Source organism: Scyliorhinus canicula, chromosome 2 (assembly GCF_902713615.1).
Source record: "Scyliorhinus canicula chromosome 2, sScyCan1.1, whole genome shotgun sequence".
Taxonomy (NCBI): Eukaryota; Metazoa; Chordata; class Chondrichthyes; order Carcharhiniformes; family Scyliorhinidae; genus Scyliorhinus; species Scyliorhinus canicula.
The window spans coordinates 52,419,153-52,444,062 of record NC_052147.1 but is presented as its reverse complement, the minus strand read 5'-3'; the positions used below and the strand labels follow the sequence as shown (position 1 = coordinate 52,444,062).

General features: G+C 44.7%; 1 protein-coding gene across 1 annotated transcript in view; it reads left to right on the top strand.

The window, feature by feature from the left end:
- Nucleotides 1-16,392: 16,392 nt before the first annotated feature.
- LOC119962248 (neuroblast differentiation-associated protein AHNAK-like) overlaps nucleotides 16,393-24,910 on the top strand; it is a 158,644-nt gene continuing 150,126 nt past the window's right edge. The window contains 1 exon segment of the mRNA XM_038790238.1: nucleotides 16,393-16,586. Coding sequence (XP_038646166.1) covers nucleotides 16,532-16,586 — 55 coding nt within the window. The 5' untranslated portion in view covers nucleotides 16,393-16,531.

Here is a 24,910-nt window from a genome sequence, read left to right as displayed (position 1 = left end):
GGAGCGATGGGCAGTGAGTGGGATAGGTGGGGGAAAGGGAGAGAGTGGGATAGAGGGGCTGGAATGGGCAGGAAGTTGTATATGGGTCGGGGTGGCGGAAGAACATTATGGGAGGGGGATGGTGGTTTTTTTGGGTGGGGACCACTATGCTAGCAGGTAGGCTAGTTAACAGGAGAGAAGTGGGGGTAGATGTGTGGAAGATGATGGGGGAGGGATGTGGCTTTTTTTGTTTGTGGCTGGGGGGAGGGTTAGGAGGGTACGAGGTGTGAGGTTGGTGGTGGGGTGGAGAAAGGGGAGGTTTGCTGACATGGAGGGAGTTGGTGAGGTGCAGTTGGTTAAGAGGGCATAGCGCCAGCCATCTTGAGGGGGTCCTGGGGGTGGGCGAGGCACGGGCCTGGAGGAGTCCATTAAAGGGGGGGTATGGCAGATAGGGGAGAGGGGTTTGGAGTCCCCCCCGACCCAGCTGATCTCTTGGACTGTTCGGGGATTAAATGGGCCAATTAAGAAGTTGCGAGTCTTTGTGCATTTGAGGAGTTTGAAAGCAGATGTTGCGTTTCTTTTTATTTATATAAATTTAGAGTACCCAATTATTGTTTTTCTAAATAAGGGGCAATTTAGCATGGCCAATCCCCCTACCCTGCACATCTTTGGGTTGTGGGGGTGAAACCCACGCAGACATGGGGAGAATGTGCAAACTCCACATGGACAGTTACCCAGGGCCGGGATTCGAACCCGGGTCCTCAGTGTCGCAGTCCCAGTGTTAACCGCTGTGCCACATGCCGCCCTAGATGTTACATTTCTACAAGAGACTGATTTGAATGTTGTGGATCAGACATGGCTGAAGAAGGGCTGGGTGGGGCAGATTTTTCCACGGGATTGGACATGAAGATGAGGGCGTAACGTTGTTGGTGCCTTTATGGTGGGGAATATAGTGGCAGATCCGGGGGGCAGGTTTGTGATGTTAAGCGGGAGGCTGGAGGGTGTGCTGGTGAACATGTAAGCCCCAAATTCGGATGATATGGAATTTATGAAGCGGGTTTTGGGAAAGGGTCCGGACTTGGACACACAACGGCTGATTATTGGGGGGGAACTTTAATACAAGGTTGGATCCTAGGCTTGACTGGTCGTGTCCCGGGTCTCTAAAGGTGTTGGTGATAGCGAAGGAGTTGCGGGGGTTTGTGGAGCGGATGGGTGGGGTGGACCCATGGAGGTTTGAGAGGCCAAAGAGGAAGGAATTTTCATTCTTTTTGCATGTCCACTGGGTGTATTTGAGGATTGATTTTTCTTGTACCGGACAAGGCGTTGTTAGCGGGGGTGGTTGGGTCATGATAGATTATAGATTTATTAATTTATTGATCGCTTCATTAATTTATTTGGGATCCTTAAAAATTGATGCAGTATCATTTTTTAATTCAGTAGCCAAAGTCATGGGGCTGGATTCTCTGATTCTGGGGTTATGTCCCCAGGCTGGCGCCAGAAAAATGGCGTAAAACAGCCACCGATTCCCTGTTTTGCTGGGGGCTAGCATGCCAGCAGCGTAGAGCACCCGGCTCTAGCTGCCGAGAATTGCTGAGTCCGTGGCCGCCCATGGGCATGGGGGTGGTCTGCAGCAGCCGCGCCGTGCTACATGGCGCCAGCTGCTTTCGGACCCAGCCCACGAAATAGTCCCCCCTTTGGCCGGCTCGAGTGTCCCGGACCAACCCCCCCAGTTCCCCCAGCCCCTCACAAAGTCCCCCCTGCCCCGAGTTGCGGCATTCCGATGCATCTTCGGGTACACAGAGGGAGAATTCAGAATGTCCAAATTACCTAACAGCACATCTTTCGGGACTTGTGGGAGGAAACCGGAGCATCCGGAGGAAACCCACGCCGATATGGGGAGAATGTGCAGACTCCGCACAGACAGTGACCCAAGCCGGGAATCAAACTTGGGACCCTGGCGCTGTGAAGCAACAGTGCTAACCACTGTGCAACCGTGCCACCCATACAGCCCACATGGAGAAACAAGTCACAATTGATGTAGCGGGAACTGCAGTTGAAGCTGTACTCTCACAATACGTTGATGGATGTGAACGACCAATCATTTATGTGTCATGCCTGGTGTAAACTGAGCACAAATACTATACTGGAAAGTGGGAAGAACTAGCCTGCGTCCACGCAAGTGAACATTGCCACATGTATCTCTATTGTAGAAAGTTCACTCTCTGCACCAATCACCAAGTGCTGACTACATTGTTAGCTATGTCAGGATTAGGTCATTGACCTCCACACGTCTACAGATGGTCAGCCCATTTTCAACAATATAACTTAGGTCAAGTATCACAAATGTTCATAAAACTGAGTAGCTGACATGCTGAACCAGACTAACTATATCAGGCAGCATCATAGAATCAGAGAATTTACAGTGCAGAAGGAGGCCATTTGGCCCATCGAGTCTGCACTGGCTCTTGGAAAGAGCACCCTACACATACCCACACCTCCACCCTATCCCTGTAACCAATAACCCCACCTAACCTTTTATTTTGGACACTAACGGCAATTTATCATGGCCAATCCACCTAACCCGCACGTCTTTGGACTGTGGGTGGAAACCGGAGCACCCGGAGGAAACCCTCGCAGACACGGGGAGAACGTTCAGGCTCCGCACAGACAGTGACCCAAGCCGGGGATCGAACCTGGGACCCTGGCGCTGTGAAGCAACTGTGATAACCACTAAGCTATTAAAGCAACTCGCAATCATTGTGCACCTGACCAAAATCTTGTCACGTGAAAGGAGTTGAAGATAGAATTGTAAAATTGGTAACCAACAACATACTGCTGAAAGTAAGCTTCAAGGGAAGAACTGATCCCGTACTGCACAATGAAGTCACATTGCTTGGTGATAACTGTACAGCACGTGGCATTTGAGCATTTATCTCAAAAGCACTACAGTGATGCGTAATGCACCTTGCCCGGGAAGGACGTCCAGCTGTTGTAAAAATGAAACAATGATCTCACGAAGCAGGTTTTGCCCAGCAACCGATCACTGTTTGGAAGTGTTCACTTGAAACTATGTAGCTTGTACACTCTGAGAAACCAGTTCAACCGTGTCCTCCACCTATACAAACAAAACCATGGTCAACAAAATCATTGGAAAAACTTTAAGTCCATATTTTTGGAGAAGTGCAAGCAGCCCCTAGGAATCAGCATTCTCTGCTCGCTATTCATTAATTTTTCTTCTTTTTTATTATAAATTTAGAGTACCCAATTCATTTTTTCCAATTAAGGGGCAATTTCGCGTGGCCAATCCACCCACTCTGCACATCTTTTGGGCTGTGGGGGCGAAACCCACGCAAACACGGGGAGAATATGCAAACTCCACACGGACAGTGACCCAGAGCTGGGGTCAAACCTGGGACATCGGCGCCGTGAGGCAGCAGGGCTAACCCACTGCGCCATCGTGCTGCCCCCTCTGCTCGTTATTGGTGATCTACAGAGTAAATTGCTGGAAATCGCCGTAACATGTTCCGTACCAACCACTTCAGCCATTGACAATCTTGACAAGTTGTTTCTAAAATGGGGCTTGCCAGAGACTATCACCACAGACAATGGACCCGCAGTTTCTTTCCCGTCAGTAATAGAGTTCCGAGTAGGTAACAGAATTTCTCACCATCTAACATTACACTGCAACCCACAATCGAATGGTGGCATTGAGAGGGTGATAAAGGACAATCTGAGAGTTAATGTATTAGAATGGAAAACATTTGAACAAACCATTCACATCCTACTTCACAGATAACAACCTAGCTCACATTCCATCACTGGAAAGACTGCCAAACATACGAGCTTTAGGAACTTTCAAGCGGTTATTGGATAGGCACATGGAGCACACCAGAGTGACAGGGAGTCGGGTAGCTTGATCTTGGTTTCGGACAATGCTCGGCACAACAGCGAGGGCCGAAAGGCCTGTTCTGTGCTGTATTTTTCTATAGGCCATAACTCTGGAGGGGACACTGATTTCCAGCATATGCTGCTCCAGTTTAAAATTATTTATGATGTTGTCTGGGCCTCTCCATATGCACTTGGTCTTTGGAAATAATTCCCCTCCTCACTCTGACCTCTCACAGCAGGAACCTGCGATTCAGGTTGAATTAATCTTTTTTCCACCATCAACCCACCAAAGTGAACAAGAAGGGACTATAACCTCGCTGAAAGAGGTGCACTATCACTTCAAACATGCCTCTCCAGCTGAGCTGTGGATACTGATAGTGGGTTCTTTCTCCATTGTGTTAGGGCAGGGTGGGATTACAATGACACTGAGAGTTAAAGTACCAAGGCCTGTTTTCTGATGCAGCAAAAAAAATTCTAATTCACACCACTTTGCCCGTCTGAAACCTGCCTGGAGCTAATATGAGGTTTTCAGAGGTCAGGGTTTGATTGTGCAATTTTTGCTTGACTATCAATCCAAAGCATTAAAAGTAACATTTGAGGACATAAAAGTCACCTTATTGTGTGGGGATTTGAGAAAGGTTCTTATTAAACACACTGAGTGGTTGGATAGCCGAAGGCTCCACTAGTTGAAAATGGAGAGTTCTAGCTTTCCAGTATTAATTTCGATGGATCGATTTTATGATGTGGAACAAACTAGGATACTCTTTTAAAAGCATTAAAACATAATGTGCCATGAATGAATCACTAGCGATGTGTCAGTAGCCATGAGAGCCTGGAACAAATGAAGGATGAGTCAGCAACTGCATTCCAGTGTCCAACTTAGCAATGGTTTATAAAATTGAATATATATCTGGCAGAGAGGTCAGATGGGCAGCTTCAGTAAAAAGACTATTCAAAATGATGACAATGTGAAATTATTTCTGAATATCACTTTTGTGCATTGTTCAACTGATTCCAAAACAATTTTGAAGTATTTATGGAATTGCCTTTAATTAATCACATTAATTATAGAATGTCAAAGATTTGAAACAGCATCGTTGTCTGCTTGATAAAACGTTATTGTATCTTCCACTGGCGATGTTTGGCTTTAATGCGCACTCTTGGAAATAAGCTATTTATTAATAAAAATAGTTCAATTACTTACTGTTTCATCTGTCACTTCCTTTCTAGTGTTGCACAGTAAGAGAAATATGTTTTGAATATCCTCTGTTTTGTACAGCTGAGTGCGAGATTAGGGCGGCACGGTAGCACAGTGATTAGCACTGTTACTTCACAGCTCCGGGTCCCAGGTTCGATTCCTAGCTTGGGTCACCGTCTGTGCGGAGTCTGCATGTTCTCCCCGTGTCTGCGTGGGTTTCCTCCGTGTGCTCCAGTTTCCTCCCACAGTCCAAAAATGTGCAGGGTTAGGTGGATTGGCCGTGCTAAATTGCCCTAAGGTTAGGTGGGGTTACTGGGTTACGGGGATAGGGTGGAGATGTGGGCTTAAGTGGGGTGCTCTTTCCAAGGGCCGGTGCAGACTCGATGGACCAAATGGCCACCTTCTGCACTGTAAATTCTACATTGCCCTTAGTGTCCAAAAAAGGTGGGGTTCTGGGTTAGGGTGGATGTGTGGGCTTAAATAGGGTGCACATTCCAAGGGCCAGTGCAGACTCAATGGGCCGAATGGCCCCCTTTTGTAAATTCTGTGATTCTCTGAACATTGATATTGTGTTAACATTTTTCAGCTGAATCACTGTGTGCTATGTTGGGCAGTTCCGTAGTATGTTATATTGTTTCATACAGTACCACTGTGATTACATACCGAAGTGCTTCATTAATTCTAAAGTGCTTTAGGACATTTGCAGACCAGAAAGAGTGTTACAATATGCAACTTCTTTCTATTCCAGTTTTCTCCCTGTAAAATCAAGGTCATAGAATCCCTTCAGTGCAGAAGATTGCCATTTGGCCCATCAAGTCTGCACCGACCCTCCTGGTGCACTCTTTTAAGGCTGGTTTAGCTCACTGGGCTAAATCACTGGCTTTTAAAGCAGACCAAGCAGGCCAGCAGCACGGTTCGATTCCCGTACCAGCCTCCCCGGACAGGCGCTGGAATGTGGTGACTAGGGGCTTTTCACAGTAACTTCATTGAAGCCTACTCGTGACAATAAGCGATTTTCATTTTTTTGATTTTTTATCTAGGCTTAATTCCCTGTCCTGTCCCCGTGACCCCGTAAACCCACCTAACCTTTGGACACTAAGGGTCAATTTAGCATGTTCAATGCACCCAACTTGCACATCGTTGGAATGTGTTAGGAAACCGGAAGAAACCCATGCATCACGGGGAGAATGTGCAACCTCCAGTCACCCAAGGTCGGTATTGAACCCGGGTCCCTGACGCTGTGAGGTAGCAGTGCTAACCACTGAGCTACCCACGTCAAGTGCTACAAGGTCAAGTGCTACAACAAACAAGGTGAAAAACAGTGAAAGGGAAGACTCAGGATGTTGTGATTGGAGGATGTCATATTTAGATGGCAAATAATCTGAGCCCATTAATGCTGGACAAACAGCTCATCTGTTTGAAATATGTGTTGAACGTTAAGTGGTGGCCAAGACATTAGGATATTTCCCAGCTCTTCTTCCAAGCGTGCGATGGAATCTCCTACAACTTGCCGAGAGGCCAGGCAGGGGCTACCTCATCTGAAGGATGACACCTCCGACACTGCAGCATTCCTGTATTGAAGTGCCAGCCTGGGCCTTGTACTCAACTCTTTGGAGTGGTTCTCGAATCCATGGTTCACTGATTCAGAATGCAAACATTAAGGGCAGCACGGTAGCATTGTGGATAGCACAATTGCTTCACAGCTCCAGCATCCCAAGTTCGATTTCGACTTGGGTCACTGTCTGTGTGGAATCTGCACATCCTCCCCGTGTGTGTGTGGGTTTCCTTCGGATACTCCGGTTTCCTCCCACAGTCCAAAGATGTGCAGGTTGGGTGGATTGGTCATGATAAATTGCCCTTAGTGTCCAAAATTCTATGATTAACCTAGGACAAAAGTTCGGCACAACATCGTGGGCCGAAGGGCCTGTTCTGTGCTGTATTTCTCTATCTATCTATTGTTGCTCGTTCTGGGTGAGTGTGCTTAACACTCAATTTGGCTCTGTTTCGTTAATTAGCTTTGGAGTCGCCAGGTATCGTTAAGATACCGCCACAAGTTTCAAGGTCAAGTTCAAAGCAATAAAACCATACACCAATTAGTAAGTTCAAACAAGACACGTTTATTATATTACAGTAATCTACTAATCATGCATATAAACTATAAGACTAGGCTAATCCTACCACTACTAGGCCAAATACTTATCTGGATAAGGGGACTGCCGGATCAGGGAACAACGGCCTCTAGCTTTGTCCTGGGTCCGCAGGCTTCCAGTGGTTATGGTCTAAAGGGGTCAGGAGTGTCTATTCCCATAGCGTGCGTTGTGACACTTACTTGTTGGCGGCTGACGTCCAGACCTCTCCTCCACAGGGGTTCTTTGCTGCAACGGTGTTCTGCTGGGAGGGCTGGCTGGTCAAGAAGAGGCTGACAGAGAGAGCGAGCTGGGGTCGGGGTTTCTGTTTTATACTCCTCTCAGGGTCTTGCGCTCACCTGGGCGGATCCTCTATACTCTTGTAATCGATTGGGTCTCTTCCCAATCGATTGATTTGAATTCCCCAATAACGGGACAGTATCTCGATCACTGGGGCGGTTCTTGGGACTCATTGTTTTGGGCTTCTTTGGCGCCGAAAAGTCTGGCCTTCCATTTAATGTATCGGTTAATGTTAACTTGTTTCTTTTGTGCCTGGGGATCGCCCGCTATCGCCTCATTAATATGCTAACTGTTTCTTTTCATAGCGTTGTCTGGTTTCAGCAACAGCCAAACTGGTTTCTGCTGCAGTCCAAATATACAAGCACTCTGCAAGCTGCTTGCTTTTTACAACCTGTCCAATTTTCCCTGCATTCCTTGCAATCTTCCATTTTGTGTTTGGGCAGTGGTCACCCCAGGTGGCTACACTATCACTCAGCCACGGCAGACAATATACAATTTGTTCCCAAATAAAGTGCATAGATTTAATTTCAAATTGGTTTCAGTTTGGTTAATCTCATCCCAAATCTGGATGCCTGACAAATAAACTGGTAAATTCAACCATGCTCTCCCTAGGTGTTTCGCTTGCAAAGGATGACAGCCATCACATGGTTAAATCCTTCCTGCTTTGCTCCCCTGGGTGTTGCTGGCGTGTTTGGCACCATCAAAGCACTGCATCTTGATTATCTAGTTGTCTCACCGTTTGCAGTCCTGTTGGGAGCATTGCACCTTGCCTTTGCTGGCAGAACATTACCTTCATGGGATGAGATTTTTATGTCTGACGTCAAACTATGAACACTAGTTTCCCAATGGCTGTAACACTGTCCTTAAAAGCCAACTCTTAGCCAATGTAATTCTTTCATTAAAAAAAAAAAAATGCTGCCCTGCTTATAAAATGGACAGGTCAGAAGAAAGGTTAAGGGAACATTTTAGTACATCAGGCACAGGTCATTAATAAACTGCTTGTGACAAACCCCAGCTGTGGAATGGCAGTCTTCGATCTAGCATAGCGGGTGTGGTCCTTGCTAAACAGGTTCAGGACAAGTCAGGGCCCCAGGGCAGCCAACCTTCACCATTGGGGCCTCAGTACAAACTTCTTATGCATTTGTGACACGATAACTGAGAAGTGTCTACCCTATAGATTTAAGTGGCAGATTAATCACCTTCAACTCAACTAATGAGGAGGTGATCGCTTGGTTCTGGGGATTTACATTCACTAAATAAAAAAAAATAACAGGTCAGAATGTAAATAAAGGTAAGAAAGGGAAACTGAAGTTAAAATTAAGGGAGCAGATAGGGATTAATAAGAAAGGTTGGCAAACAGGGGGCGGGGGGGGGGGGGGGGGGGGGCAGGACAAAGGTGGATTTTTAAATACAAAGTTTAGAGCTTCAATAAGCAGCCTAGGGTTAAAACTAAATTATTGAAGTTGGTCCTGTTTGAGAGCTTTATTACTACAATAAATCACCACAATAGCAGGCATATTTTCAAATCCTTTCATGTTGTAACATCTCCGTACCTTTGTGTGCCCCTACATTAATACCTGTTAAGAGTCCGCTGATGTTAAATGCAAGGGTATCCCAAAAGCCAGAAGGGTCACTTGGGACATCAGTTCTTACTGGTGTATATTTTCAATTTGGTATAATGTGAGGAAAGATATGCAAACCAGGGAGGAATAGTTCAGTCATTTTGTGATCAATTAATAAACATATTTATTAACTTAAAAGAAAAACACACAAGGACTATAATACACTATAGCAGTACACTTAACTACATTGATGGTTATACAGGCACAGTATTACATGAAGTTACCCCTTTGTTCCCAACTACCTATGGTTCCTGAACTCTGCGATGCCCCTTGTTCCCAAATAACTCGACGAGCTAAATCAGCAGATAATTACCACACACGGGTTATTTGTCCACATTTTAGAAAACTGTCTTCAGTTTCAGCCAAGACGTAATCTTCTCGATTTGAGTTTTGGATTACAGCCGGCTGCCCTTTTAGCAGTAAGCTGTCTTCAGGGGAGACTGTTTCCTGCAGCTGGGTGTGGCTATGATGGTAGCTGCGTCTACTGTGCACATCCAGGGGTCAGTTAGCTCAGGTGGCTGGATGGCTTGGTCGTGATGTGGAGCAATGCCTGCAGGTTCAATTCCTGTACCAACTGAGATTCCTCATGAAGGTCTCACCTTCTCAACCTTGCCCCTCGCCTGAGGTGTGGTGACGGTCAGGTTAAATTACCAGCAGTCAGCTCACAAAGTGAAGAGCAGCCAATGGTTCTCTGGGACTGTGGCGGCACGGTAGCACAATGGTTGGCACTGTTGCTTTACAGCTCCAGGGTCCCACGTACAATTGCCGGCTTGGGTCACTGTCTGTGCGGAGTCTGCACATTCTCCCCGTGTCTGCATTAGGTTTCCTCCGGGTGCTCCATTTCCTCCCACAGCCCAAAAATGTTCAAATTAGGTGGATTGGCCATGCAAAATTTCCCTTAGTGTCCAAAAAGGTTAGGTGGGGTTACGGGGATAGGGTTGAGGTATGGGCTTGAGTAGGGTGCTCTTTCCAAGGGCCAGTGCAGACTCAATGGGCTCCTTCTGCACTGTAAATTCTATGATCTACATTTTTTAAATTGTGCTATTGATTTATCATTATTTCCCTTTGAGGTTACGCACCCCGTGGGTCCTGCATATAAGCGCCTATTTCATTATCTCTCCACTATGACGTTACCTCTTCTACGTCCCATTGTTCTCTCCTAGCCACATAGGTAAACACTTGCTTTTCTCACTGGCATGCCAATTCGCATATCTAAACACCACTTCAGACAGCTGCCCTTATCAATTCCCCATTTTATTTTCATTTCATTTTTCAATCTTAATTTTTCCCAATTCTTCACAGTCCCTCGTTGCTATTCCTTCCGCTTCACCATTGGCAGTCAACCATTCAACCACCATGCTCCTGCCTTCAGGAATTCTCTTCCCATCTTTCTCCCTTCGGGTTGCAAACTCTGGTTCATGGCGGCTTCATCACATGACCACCTGCCTCCAGCCAAGGACCACCAATGTTTGGCTGTCATGTATAGCCTCACAGTGCACCACTGTCAATGGAAAGCTGTCAGACTCTTCAATACCCGATTGGATGAAGGTTGACTCTGTGTCAAGCAACATTCTTGTCCCATCTCCATTTGTTCACAGCTAGAAATGTTTGATAAAAATGAAAAGCAGTTTTTATTCATGCACTTCTGATTTTTTTCTTCTGGACTGTTGTGAGCAACGTCCAGGAAATTGCCCTTTAAGTTCTGAAGTCTCTAGCATAATCCTGGGAGTTTGGCAAACCTGCCTTAGTGCTTTTACAAGCCCATTTCTTCAGCTGACTCTGCTTTATTTCATGCTTCCTCTCCTGGTTTGCTGCCACTGTTTTGCCTTTCCTAATATCAAATGCATCCATACATCTTTCTGTACCTGCGGAGCACTTGAGAAAGACAGTTTATTTTGTTGTATATTGGTATTATCTTCCGGCATGGTAGCACAATGGTTAGCACTGTTGCTTCGCAGATCCAGGGTCCCAGGTTCGATTCCCAGCTTGGGTCACTGTCTGTGCGGAGTCTGCACTTTCTCCCCGTGTCTGCGTGTGTTTCCTCCCACAAGTCCCGAAAGACGTGCTGTTCGGTGAATTGGACATTCTGAATTCTCCCTCTGTGTACCTGAACAGACGCTGGAGTGTAGCGACTAGGGGCTTTTCCCAGTAACTTCATTGCAGTGTTAATGTATGTCTTCTTATGACAATAAAGATTGTTATTATTATTATTCGGTTTCAGAAGTCGAGCTGAACATGCACTGAACCGGTTGATACAGACAAAAAATTAAAATGTTGAGGATTTTAAATTTAGCAAGTCGCTTGATTTACATTCTGGTAGCTAATGTTACCCAATCCCACACAAAATACATGAACGCTCCTTTACTGCTTCTCTGCCCTTGACCTTCCCGTCTCCAGTCAATGCCCCTCGAAGGCGGCATTTGAACCAGAAATGAAACATGTGCTGGTAAGTTACTTACAAACAGGGAATAGTCTCCCGTTTAAAGGGCAAACTGGCGCCATGGGCAAAGGAAATCTGAATGCCAACACGCGACTTGACAAAGTGCGTGCAACGGATTTGTTAAACGAAGTGACTGACATTGTTTTTCTATTCTTAGAGAGGTTACACCAGCTGCTTTGAAGCGCCCCCTTTGCTGGCCTGCAGATCCCACACAGGAGCAGCAGGTTTCAGTTACTGTGCTTGTGCCGTCTGCTGCCTTTCCAAACCGGGGTCGGAATTCTGGCCAAATAAATAAATAAATAATGCAATCCGATATCAGAATTGCAAAGAGCGCCTTTAACTGATTGGTTGAGGCGGCGACCTCGCCCCAGTGAGCTGGTAAACAGCCTCGTGGTGTAAATGTGGCATCAGCGTGTGAAATGTCAAACCTTCCTCTCCCGGAGGCTCCAGTATGTGACAGCTCTGATCCAGACAGGGGAATGGGTCAGATTGCATTCCCCAGGCCTGTGCCCAGCACAGGGCCCTTGCTGTCAGCAGCATGCACCCAGGGACGTCCCCATTCTCCCCTCAGATTTCCTGGAGATTTGTTTGATCACATGCCGTCCCCGGCCACTGAACACCGAGTCAATAACCTTCCCTTCATATCTAATATCTGTAGGACTCACGGAGGCGGTTCCAATAAAGTGTGTGTGTGTGTGGGGGGAGGGAAATGGTCATCCCATTTCCCCCCCAAGTTTTTTTTCCTCCTGGGTTGCTGCCAGTCCTGTCCCCAGGAAACACACCTCGGAACAAGGAGCAGGCATAGGCCTCTCGGCTCCCCGAGCCTGCCCTATTCCAGGAGGTTTGTTACAAAGAAATGTGGATACTCCGGGCCCCCATACTTCCCGTTCTTGCACAGGGTCACACGGGGTGGCAGCGATTTTCTTAACGCCGGCTCTAAATTCGCCCTGTACTGGACTGAAGCTGGATTGTTCAGCCCGGATTGAAGCAGTTTCACACGTTAACTTTTTTTTTCTACACCCCGAATCATTTTTTTTTAATACCCTGATAAAGTGGCGCCTCGTTTCTCGGCCGAGAAGCAGGAATCTCCCCAGCCTGTCCTCACAGCTCAGATTGCAGACACTGAGGTGCGGTCTCCCGGCTCTGGGGAGGGCTTTGCTTCCAGGAATCAGGCCTGTTGCTCAGCTACCACCAGAACTGGACTTGCCACTCAAGCTGTGGGCTGACCGGAGCATCAAAATAGGCTGATCACAGCGGCCTGCTTGGCTTGTTTGTTGGTCCCTGCTCTGATTGAGTATGTTTCTCACTGAATCCCTTTCAGAAAACCCGTTATCCTGGAGCTTTCGCTGGATTTAAGCATTGCATTGTGGCATATTGATGCCGGAAAGTCCAGTCTGCCCCCCGAACATCACTGCAAAAAACGCATCTCTTTCCCCACATACTGTCATGTGATGTTTGGAATGGGCGATCGGAATTCTGTTTAATGGTATGACTTCTGATTTTAGCCTTCCCCAGGGGGCCTGCAAGATGTGGCTGTTTGGCTGCTATATTTTCATTGTTACACCCTGCAGTTTCATTGCAAATGACCCCCGTTTAAATCTGTATTTTCGTTCATGTCCAAATATGAATTTTCGTTCTCGTTTCTTCTGAGCTATTTCGAAAATACAAAGTCGTCTTGTGTCTGGATTATGGATGTTTTTAGTTATTAAAGGGCCGAGATCGGGCTTTAAGAAGCCATATGAGATGATACCACCCCAACAAGCCGTCCGTTTGCAACAGAGACACGGGTGCCATTTGGAGACGTGATCCCTTCCAATCAAACAGAATTATTCCGTGAGATCTGTTTTCATCCATCGTTAATCTGGCCCATTTTTAGTTCATAACTTCCCTGCAAATTCAAAGGATTCGTTTACACCACCAGAGAGCTTAATTCACGTACTGTCCTCTTGGATTTTAGCAGGATTTTTAACATTGTTTTTGTTGTATAGAATTATTTTACAATGTACTTTTTCCACTGATTAATACTTGCAGTCTCATGTTGGCAGTGTGCTGAAAAAACGTTAAAAAAAAGAGCTGGACGTGTTTTCTGTGTTTGGTACTGCTTGTATTGAAAATCATTCTCAACACATTTCAAACAAGAGGGCATTCGGTACAACACCACCCTCTACCCGGCCAATTCACCGTAACAACAAATCTGGAAATAAAAAATCTCTTCAGTTTCCATCTCACTGAGGAGGTGTCAGGCCAATCCATGTCTGACAACCTGCCCTGAAAATTCTGCTCACATTTTGACAGCTGCGACAAATCCACACCAGCGGACACAATTAACAACATTCTAAAACAATCCGCAACATTCTAAATTAAACATCCCGCAACATTCTACACAAAGTCAATCTGCCCTATCTCCCGATGTTAACAGGTCCTTTAAAAAAAAAAATCCAGGATCTGGATCTGCACCTTGGTCGGAAACTAATCGGCTCTTCCTTGGTTCAGACCCTATCTATAATATAATAATCGTTATTGCCACAAGTAGGCAATGAAGTTACTATGAAAAGCCCCTAGTCGCCACATTCCAGCGCCTGTTCGGGTAGACAGAGGGAGAATTCAGAATGTCCAAATTACCTAACAGCACATATTTCGGAACTTCTGGGAGGAAACCGGAGCGCCCGGAGGAAACCCACGCAGACACAGGGAGAACGTGCAGATTCCGCACAGACCGTGACCCAAGCTGGGAATTGTACCTGGGACCCTGGAGATGTGAAGCAGCAGTGCTAACCACTGTGCTGCCCCCCCCCCCCCCCCCCCCGTGTATCAAGTGTTATTGAAATCCATCCATGAGTTTTTTGGGGATATATATTGTTTACAGATGAATAGACAAACGAGTGAAAATATTACCTCCATGTCAGACACACACATTATTTTGCTAGCTCAATAAAATAGTTTGGATATATTTTTATATTTCATTCTCATTCCAAAGCTACAATAATCAGCATACAGTGGAATTATCTGCTCTTGCAATCAGACCTTAATAAATTCACAACTATATTAAAATAAATAGAAACAAAAATAGGAAATAGTGGACAATCTCAGCAGGCCTTGCAGCATCTGTGGAGAAGGGAGCTGACGTTTCTAGTCTGGGTGAAGCTTTGACAGAGTAATCTAGACTTGAAACATTAGCTCCCTTCTCTCCCAGCAGATGCTGTCAGACGTGCTGAGATTTTCCAGCATTTTCTGTTTATGTTTCAGATTCCACCATCCGCAGTAATTTGCTTTTATTAAAATAAACGGAACTGATTTTAATCATGTTGTACTGTTAATCTTATGTTGCTCATCCTCTCTACAAACAAACCAAATGAGGCCGTGACAGTGAGAGATGATTAAAATGCACAATTATTAAATAAATTATTTATGGCAGGGGATATAAAATGATATATCTAAAATAAACACATTGGTCATTAATTAAAAACATTTAAAGCCGCATCATTTCTTTTACCGAAATCCACTGGTTAGTTCACTGTTTTAATGACTTCACACTTTTACCCAGAACCTCTTAAATCACAGTATCCAATTTGACTGTGGAGTGGGGATTTGTTGACGTAATGCAGTTATCCAGGGACCACTGCAGCATTTCATCTCCTTCACTCAGGAGGAGTGAGGCTGGTAATACACAATGTTTTGCAAAAAGGCATGAGGGCGATATTTAAAGCTGCAGTTTGGTTCGTAGCAGTGCTCCGGGTTCTGCGAAATATTAAATAAAACGGACAATTTCACTTATGACAACGACTGCCCTCGAACAAGATTCGATCTCGGCTGACCCAGCAACAAGACGTTGCCACTAATAGCCTCACCTTGCTGCAACTCGTTTCCAGCTGAAACCTTCATTCACGTTCATTTCGTTCATTTACAAGCCTAACTCTCCTGTATCCGATTGTAATTCACAGTCAGCAGCCCATGTTAACTCGGTGTTACTGACCGAGACAGAAGTGATTTCTTGACTCCGCCGCAGGCCCCCCTCCTCCCCACCCCCGAGTTTCCAAACTGGTTAATCACTGGCCCCCGGGTCACAAAGCTTTAAAATTCCAATTGGTGTATTCTGGAGAGCGATTTATCTTCTCCACAAAGTCATACAATTTTAACATCAAATTTGGTGAAGTTTTGTTTTTAAAAAATCCCAGGACATAAAAGCGTTTCCAAGATGAGGTTTTCAAAATAATACAACGGCTCCCCATCACAGGAACGTGTTTTTAATGAAGATCCCAAGTGCATTTAGATCTAGGATTGCAGCAAGGTTAAATACAACGCCCATCGTGTGCCCTCTTGAATAAAGTTTGACATTTTGTAGCTAAGTTTATTTCCAATTCAGCTTTATGCAATCCAACAGGAATTTTGAGAAATCACACCACGATCAACACTTCCAAAGACCCCTCCCGCAGGTGTTGTCCCGACTACTTCTGGATGGGGCTGCAAAGTGTAGTGCAAAACTAAAACCGTTAACTAATTCCAGAGTTCCCAATACTTAACCATCTGCACACGCATGCACATCCGCCGAGGAAAATAAACTATCCCAATCAATACCTTGTCCCTGCCTGGGGAAAAAAATTAATGCATATTATTTCCTTCTCAAAACTGTGCATGACAAGCATTGATTTACTGCATTTAGATCAGTTGTGAGGTATTTGGACAGATTTCTCTGCAGCCACTTGGCCGCCCTGTTCTGCAGATCCGATCCGGATTGGGCATCATGGATTTGCAAAATGACCTGGATGATTTGCCTACCACCTTAGGGACCCGTATTCAGTGATGCGGGGTCCGTGTGTCAGCATCTTTCATGCTGGCTGTTAGTACGATGCTGTTGCCTCGACACTACAAGCGAACCTATCGCCGTGGGCTATTGCTTCTCTCTGTCTCTCTCTAATTCCAGGCTCGCTTGACTGACTTTGAGGACAATTAGGATCGGGGCTACCGGAAGATTTCCAAGATGTGCGACTGTTTTCACCTGCCCTTCCCAAACTGGCGAGGGGATCCGGCCAGTGGTGGGCTTATTCTCTATACTTTGTAGCCTGCTGCTGCTGATGCTTTGATTTGCTTTGCTCTGCATCCGCAGGCCTCTGGTTCCCCGCAGCTTTAGGGCGTGGTCCACGTTTGCATGAATCTGACAGTGCCGATCTCAAAACAAAAATAGAAAAAAACGAGAGCGAGAAAAAATGCAACCTCCCTATTCGCTGCTTATGTTATGGCCGATGCATTGCAATATTCCTTTGTCTAAATTTCATGCATATTTTACAATAATGTTTTGCATGCTTGCTCTACTCACTGTATATCGACAAAGCTGTGTTTAGTGACTTATTAGGGCGTGAGCATTCTGTGTACGTTTTTGCACTTTTCAATCCATCGACTTAAGTTTTTGCTCTTTAGGCGCTGTTGTTGGGCGTACGGTAGAAACGGCAACGTCAATAATCAGGGGCGAAACTCTGAAAAGTTACAATGTGTGTTTGCTTATTATTTGTTCGCGAGGCGTCCTGGAATCACCTAGGATCGGCCGCTGTTTAAACACGTGCGGGCGGGCGGTGCATTGAAGTGAAATTGAGCCGCTGGCGCTGTACAGGTGCAGATACGGGTGTGTGTGCGCCAATATCCTGTAGCCGATTGCAGTAAGCAGGCCGCCGCAAGTTCTCCCTGACAGGGAAATGAATGGGATCGGAGGGAGAAAGTGGTTCAGGGTCGATCCCAAAACAGCCTCCCACCATCACCACTTTGAGTTTCCCTCCCATTACTGCATTCCGCTGTCACAAAATCGCTGAACAATGAGCGCAGCCGGGTCGGATGCTGCCTTTGGCGACCACTGTGCCAGTAATGTGTTTTTAAAATCCCAATTTAAAAAAAAATAAAAGCAGGAAACCTGTCCAATTTAGACCCTTTTTAACTTTTGCGCTTCAGGCTGGAGGCTTTGCAAGTGTCCGCTTTGAGATAACTGATCCAATGTGGAAAGCGTGTGGGGCGTGTGACAATCCTAATGTGGCATGCAAAAACTCTGATTTAGCAGCAATAAGGCACTAATGGCCACCCGAGCAATGACATTGAGAAAGGGCCTCAAAAATGGTCATGATAAGATGGTAAAATAAGCAGCGCGAATGAAGCATGCGTCACACCCAGATCATTGTGCATTTTTTTTTGTTGCAATATAAGTTTAGCATAAACATTCGAGTCTACTGCACCAAGTGGCCACTTTATCTGGCTGCTTTGACTGCATTGAGACACGCCCAAGTTAGAGGATTCCCGGCTAGCACCATGCCAAACTGGAGCCAATCATATCCAGGAAGCATCACAGTATTATGGCGCAGTTTTATACAGCCCATCAGTTTACAGATGTGAGCTTACCAGTTAGGATAGTAGTCTGATAAAGAATGAATAAATAGGTATGGCGAGGTCAAACGGTCCAAAATCTAGGGACGCCAGTGTCCAGGCAGAATGAATGTGATGTCATTGAGTCATCTTGTGTATCTGCTTCTGCAATACTGTATAGTCCAAGACTTTTAATAGATTCATCCTAAATTTCTCTATTATTTCAATAGATGCATTTACCTATTTATTTTAAGTGGCTTCATCTTTTCTAATATCATGTATAGAGGAATTTCAGACAAATGTGTGCTCTTCATATGTCAGTATCACTTGGCATAATTGCAATACCTAAGAGGGTCAATGCACTGACACATTCCCATTATGCAGGTTGTAAGTTTCTGCCCAGATGTAGCCGGAATTTTGAGCCATCATAACTTGAAAACACACAGATTTTATAAAATCTAACTCGTGCTGCTTGTGCTTAATCCTGCAGTTTCAATTAACCCATGCACTAACAGACTTGGTGGTTCAGAGCGCTAAATGTGAAAAAGCGTCCCTTCATTTGGCATTGATCTGGATGGGCACAACAGTCACCCTAATTTTTTTCCATAAGGGAAATAAACAAATACAGTATTATGGCAAATGTGTTTTTTTGCAGTAGTAATGATTAATGTCATAGAATCACTATTACCTGTACCATTCTCCTTAATCACATAAATCTATGATGATAAAACTTGTTCTAGTTGAATAAGTTTCGTGGTTTTATAATTCTGTGGTAATGCATATAGTTTCAATCAGAGTGCCACATTTGTTTATCCTGGTAGCTCAGAAAAGAACATCTTAATTGTAGGTTTTAAATGTACTCTTTTAATAGTCTTGTGTCCCTACTTGATTTTAATACCAGAATTTCTTTCAATTTTGGATACATTTCAGATTCTCATGAGTGTGAAGGTGGGCAAGTCATAGCCCAAGTTTAGCTCAACCTGCAGCATTTTTAGCCCTGTGATTTTCCTGGCTTCCTCTGCTTAGTATTTTGAAGGTGCATATTTAATGTCCATAATGGGACTTAAAGGGAGGGAAGTCTAACAAATGCAGCAGCTCGTGGCTTTGTGGCATGACAGGTTCTAATTGTTATCAGAGTTGATCATTGTTGAGAGACTATGAACTTTGTTGAGATAAAATTGATAATTGAGTCCTCAAATTATTCTCACATGGCCAGTTCCAGCGGTCAAGGTAGAGGCCAGAAAACATGTCATTTGATTACCTGTTTAGCCAGGAAATGGTGTGGAAAATGGGAGAACCCGAGGGGCAATTGATTCAAAAAAAGATGCTAAGATACAAACAAAACAATAGGGAAATAGAATAGATCAGCAGATCAGAAATAGGCTATGTGAGAAAAAGGACACCAAATTAGGAAAAATAAGGAGCAAAAGGAAGAAAGTTACCTTAATCAGTTTGAAATTGAGAAACCTATAAAACTTTTTAAAAGTGCATTTACAGAGAAAATAAATTGGCAGTTCAACATGAGTCTTCATTCGATGGGCAACATCTTATAGCATGGGGAGTTTACTCATAAACTGTAGTTACCTATCTGCTTCACTCCTAATTCATCAATATCTCATTTATTAATTTTCATAAAACTGTTTGCACAGCCTGAAAGAATATCATAGAATCCCTACAAGGCCACTCAGCCTATCGAGTCTGCACCAACCCTTCGAAAGAGCACCTCATCTAGGCCCACTCCCCCGCCCCATCCCCATAACCTGCATATCTTTGGACACGAAGGACCAATTTAGCTTGGCCAATTCACCTAACCTGCACAACTTTGGACTGTGAAAGGAAACGGGAGTACGTACCCGGAGGAAATTCCACGCAGACACAGGGAGAATGTGCAAACTCTATACAGTTATTCAAGGGTGGAATCAAACCTGAGTCCCTGACACTGCGAGGCAGCAGTGCTAACCACTGTGCGCGAATATAATTTGCATTGTTTGTTTCCTGCATTTCTGTATTGTATAGTTTGCAATAGTATAAAAGTTTGACTTGTTGATTTACCTAACCGTTTGATATAACTTTTAAAGCTGATTTATCTATTATTTCTATAATGCAATCATTGATACCTATGTTTGAATCAACTTTGAGCTACAGTGGAAGTAGTAACTAGCTTTTAAATGTGTCCTGTTCAATTTAATTTAGCTTTTAGCTCCTGCAGTTCTCACACAATAAATGTCAGCCTGCTACAGGCTGTATGGGCAAGCTAATGGTTTTATAGACTAACTTGGAGGTAAAAAAAGATAATTAGAAACGGAGAAATCCTCAGTGCTAAACTAGTGACTGTTTTTCACAATTCAACATATTTTTCCTAGTTATGCAGTCCATAGATAATAAATCACTGCATGTGAACAGGGCACATCTATTGTTGATACTTAAGTACCGCAGTGCTCATATTTTGATGTCGTAATTTTGCCACGGCGGTAACCTTTGCTAATGGAATTCGCTTAGGTTTGACTAGCTGCAAGAACTCAAAAGGAAATTCATAACAAAACAAGGAAGTCATATCTCTAGATATTGATACTTCTGGTAAAATAATAAAGAAAAGTGAAACAAAGAATGGGCCAAGCCACATAATCAAAACACCCAGGGATTCAGGGGTGGGGGAGGGAATGTAATGCAAAAGCTTTCTCGAGTCCACTTTTTGGAGCAGTAAAAAAGAAGATATCTGAAAGGCGTTCACCAAGTAAAGCTCAGCATACATCAATTTACATGAATGATTGTATCTTTAAGTGCCTTAAGCACCCTGTTAATAAAAATATGAAATTGGAACTCAAAATTGCTATCTTGAAGAAATTTAGCATTTTTGCATTTTGACTTGAATTCTAATGAAATTGCATTCTTGAAAAATAATGGATTTTTAAAGCTAGATTGTGATACCAGCTGTAATAATGTTCTTTCCTATTGCTTATGTTGGGATCTCTGGTGCCTACCTGTCCAAAATAGAATGTTTATTGCAAACAAAAAAAGGGTGGCACAGTGGTTAGCATTGCTGCTTCATAGCGCCAGAGACCCGGGTTCAATTCTGGCCTTGGCGAACTGTGTGGAGTTTGTACATTTTCCCGATATCTGCGTGGGTTTCCTCCGGGTGCTCCAGTTTCCTCCAACAGACCAAAGCTGTGCAGTTAGGTGGATTGGCCATGATGAATTGCCCCTTAGTGTTCAGGGCTGTGCGGGTTAGGTTTGGGGTTGCGGGGATAAGGCGGAGTGGACATGGGTAGAGTGTTCTTTCGAAGGGTCAGTGGAGACGCGATAGGCCGGATGGCCTTCTGCACTGAAGGGATTCTATGGTGTTGATAATTAACTCTGGCATGGCTTAAAATGAGGAGTAATGGATCTGCCCTCGGTATTCATCCTGCCATTGGTATCAGTGGTAAGGAAAATTGGGTGGAGTGTACAATAATTGACCGACTAATACCCTTACCTTTATGTACCTGTCAAGGTTAAAAGATCTGCTCAGTTGGAGCTGATTTTAACTCGGTGGGGAACTGATGCAAGTGGTAACAATCCTCTATTAGTGTTTGTGCTGGAGGCCCAACAGATTTTAACTCTTTGGCCTCCTTTGAATACTGCCCAGAAGAGCAAAAGTACTCCTTTATTTTTAATTTGCCTTTAGGGGCCTCAGTGCCTCCCCAATGACTTTTCCAGGTGGGGCGAGCAGTGTTAAAACGAGTAAAATTGGTGGAGATGACACAGGAAATCAAGGTGTTCCATTTTGCCTGCTCGCTGCACATCTCCCATCGATCTGAGAGAGTTAAAATTCCCTTTCAACTGAATTTTGGTCGGAACATTCCTTTCACATTGTTAATCTGTAGTTTTGGTGCAGCAACAGCATTTTGGTATTTTCATATGTTTCCAATAAAGGTTTAGCAGTGAAGATTCATAAATAATCCTCTCGAAGAGGTATTTAAGATAATTAATGGATGTTGATAGTTAAATGAAGCAAGCATGACAATGCTGATCTACAAAGCTTGTTTTGCCTCAAGCACTATAAAACTCGGTTGAATTGGATTTTTCATGCTGAACAATCACCTTTTTATTGCAGAAAAAATCATATAAAATGAATGTTGCGATCTTAACGATACCCATGAAACTAAGTATTTCTGCAATATTTTGTCTAAAATGTGTTAAAACTTGTCATTTTAATGTAATAGGATGGACATTTAAGAAACAAATACAATAAATATAGAAGCAAAATTATACATTTAAGTGAATGAGAATAAACAGATCCAGACATGCTGGAAAATTCCAGAAACAGTAAAAATCGCATGTTTGAAGATTTGCAAACCAGCAAATTTGCAGTTTGAAAATGAAATGAAAATGGAGGACTGGTATAGAAAGGAACAGAAACAACAGACAAAGAAGTTGCAGTAATAGACTGTGAAATCAAATATTCATATCCAATTACTCAGGTAAATGAACATATTTCTTGATTTTCAAATTATATATTCCAAAGTGGTTCATCTTCCTGCCTATATATGTAAAATAAGTGTCACACGACAGTGACTATACCAATTTGTTCTATTTATAGATTTTACAAGGGAATCTTTGCCAAGTTATGTGCAAAGGAAAAATTACCTGAAGGAGACTTTCCAAGGTTAATGTCCAGATGTGATGACAGCGAAGAACTTGACATTGGATTCCGCCTTCTCCTGTTGGCTTTTCAGATGACTCAAAGGATCTTTGGTGTCAAGACAAGGAGACTGCTGTGCAGATTGCGATAAACAGATTGGCCACTGAGCCAATCTGTTTGGTCACCTTTACCCAGCCAAGGTCCATGGAGTTGTGTGTTAATGTCATACCACTGGGCATTACCAGATTTCACAGTGTCATAGACATTTTGAATGGTCTGATGTGTCAGAGAAAGCCACCCTACTAGGCACTCTAGATGCATAAAGTGGTGGGAAACTTTCACTGCGTCTTTTGGAAGATTCAGTAGCTTGTATCCAGAGATGTTCTTGCAGAAAATCCTACATCGTTGTAAAGTATTGCTACTGTTTACCAGCCTAGTTAGTAGTGCGTGTGTTGGACCATATGCTATTGGGCCAATTGTGTTTATCACACCTCTGCTGATGGGGTTTTTGTGTATAAATGAAATAATATTTTCATGACTAGATTTGGGTAATTGCGTGGCTTAGTTTTTAGTTTGACAGTTTGGGAAGGCAGACAATAATTTTTGATTCATTTCAAACTCAGGATTTTATACTTAAGAATTGGTAAGACATTAATCACAAGGGTAATATCAAATATGTTTATGAGTAAATTAGAACCAATATATATCGCCAGAATTAGCAGCGGAGCCAGACAGTTCAGTCCCATTTTCCTCATGCAGAAAATGAAATGTTTGGCTCTGATTTCATCTCCTACAGTTTTTTCATCATAAATAATGGCTTCCTATAATAGTGAAAACAAATGGCAGAAAATAGTAGCAGAGTAGACATATGGGGCGGGGTTCTCCAATAATGGGGTTATGTCTCCACGCTGGCATGAAAACCGGCGCCAAACACTCTGGCGCCAAACGGCCCCCAAATGTGAGGAATTCTCCCCTTTCTAGGGGGCTAGGGTGACGCCGGAATGGTTCCCACAGTTCCAGGCGACGACGAAGGGCCGGCGCGAGTTCACACATGCGCATAATGGCCACACGTATTTCCGCACATGTGCGGAGGTTCCCTTCTCTGCACTGACCCCGGGCAATATGGCGGAGCCCTACAGGGGCCTGGTACGGAGGAAAGAAGGCCCCCACGGAACCAGCCCGCCCGCCAATCTGTAGGCCCCGATCGAGGGCCAGGCCACCGTGCCCCCCACCCCCCCCTGGGTCAGATCCCCCCTCCAGGACGGCACGCGCACACTTACCTGCCAGGTCCCACCGTGTGTGAGGTGAGTAATCCACGCCTACGGGACTGGGCAAAACTTGTCGGCCACTCGTCCCATCGGGGCCCAGAGAATCGCCGGGGGGGCCGCAATCCAAGGCCCCCGACTGGCGTGGCAGAAATCCTGCCGGTCCCCGAAAAATGGCACCGGAGAATAGTGAAGCCGGCGGCGGGGCAGGATTCGCCCCCCCCCCCCGGGGATTCTCCGACCCAGAGCAGGGTCGGAGAATCCTGGCCCATAGATTTGTAATTAAATCTTTGAATATTAGTATTAGAATGCTCAATCCATCTATTCGGTCTCCTTCATTTGTTAAACAGGTTAACCCTTTCATTGAATTAGTGAATGAAGAAATTCATTGGAATGCGTTAAGAATTTTTATTGTTAATATTTGGAGAACCTGATTCTAAGACACATGTTTCTCTGATTCTGCATTATTTGAGTAAGTCAATCTGTACAGCAAATTGAAGCAAACTTTTCATGGAAGCAAATTTATCTTGCCATGCACGCAAATCTCAAAAAAAGCGGTTTATCATCTTCAAAGAAATAACAGGGTGCGACCTTCCGGCCTTGTTACACTCTCGCTCGAGCGTAACAAGGCCGGTGAATAGCCGGTGAGGCCAAAAGCGAAATCCGTGCCGGGCGCCAAACAGTTTGCGATACAACCGGCCCGCTCCCGGAGGCAAAATCGGAATCTCGCCATAGCGTGGCGAGAAACCAATTATCACCACTTAAGCCCCATTTCCATACAATGAATGAGAGTGGCCCCCTATCCAGCGGCCTCCTGTTATTCATCGGCCTTCCCAGAAAGTGCTCACGCTGGCACCGATTAAATCTCCTTTTGAAAACTGTAAACCTGGTGGAAGGACTTCTGTGGAAATCCAAGGAGGTGAGTAGCAATCTTTGCTCACAGGCAAAGAGCCTGGGTGTGCTGGGTTTGCCACTCCAGTGCTCGGCAGGGGGTGGACCCTCCGCAGGGGTGAGCTGCCATGAGAGGGTGGGGGGGGGGGGAACAATCGCTCGCAGCACCACCATGCCAACTCCTGGATCCCAACCCCATTCTTGGGGCAACCCTTGTCCCTCTCCATCTGCCCTACTG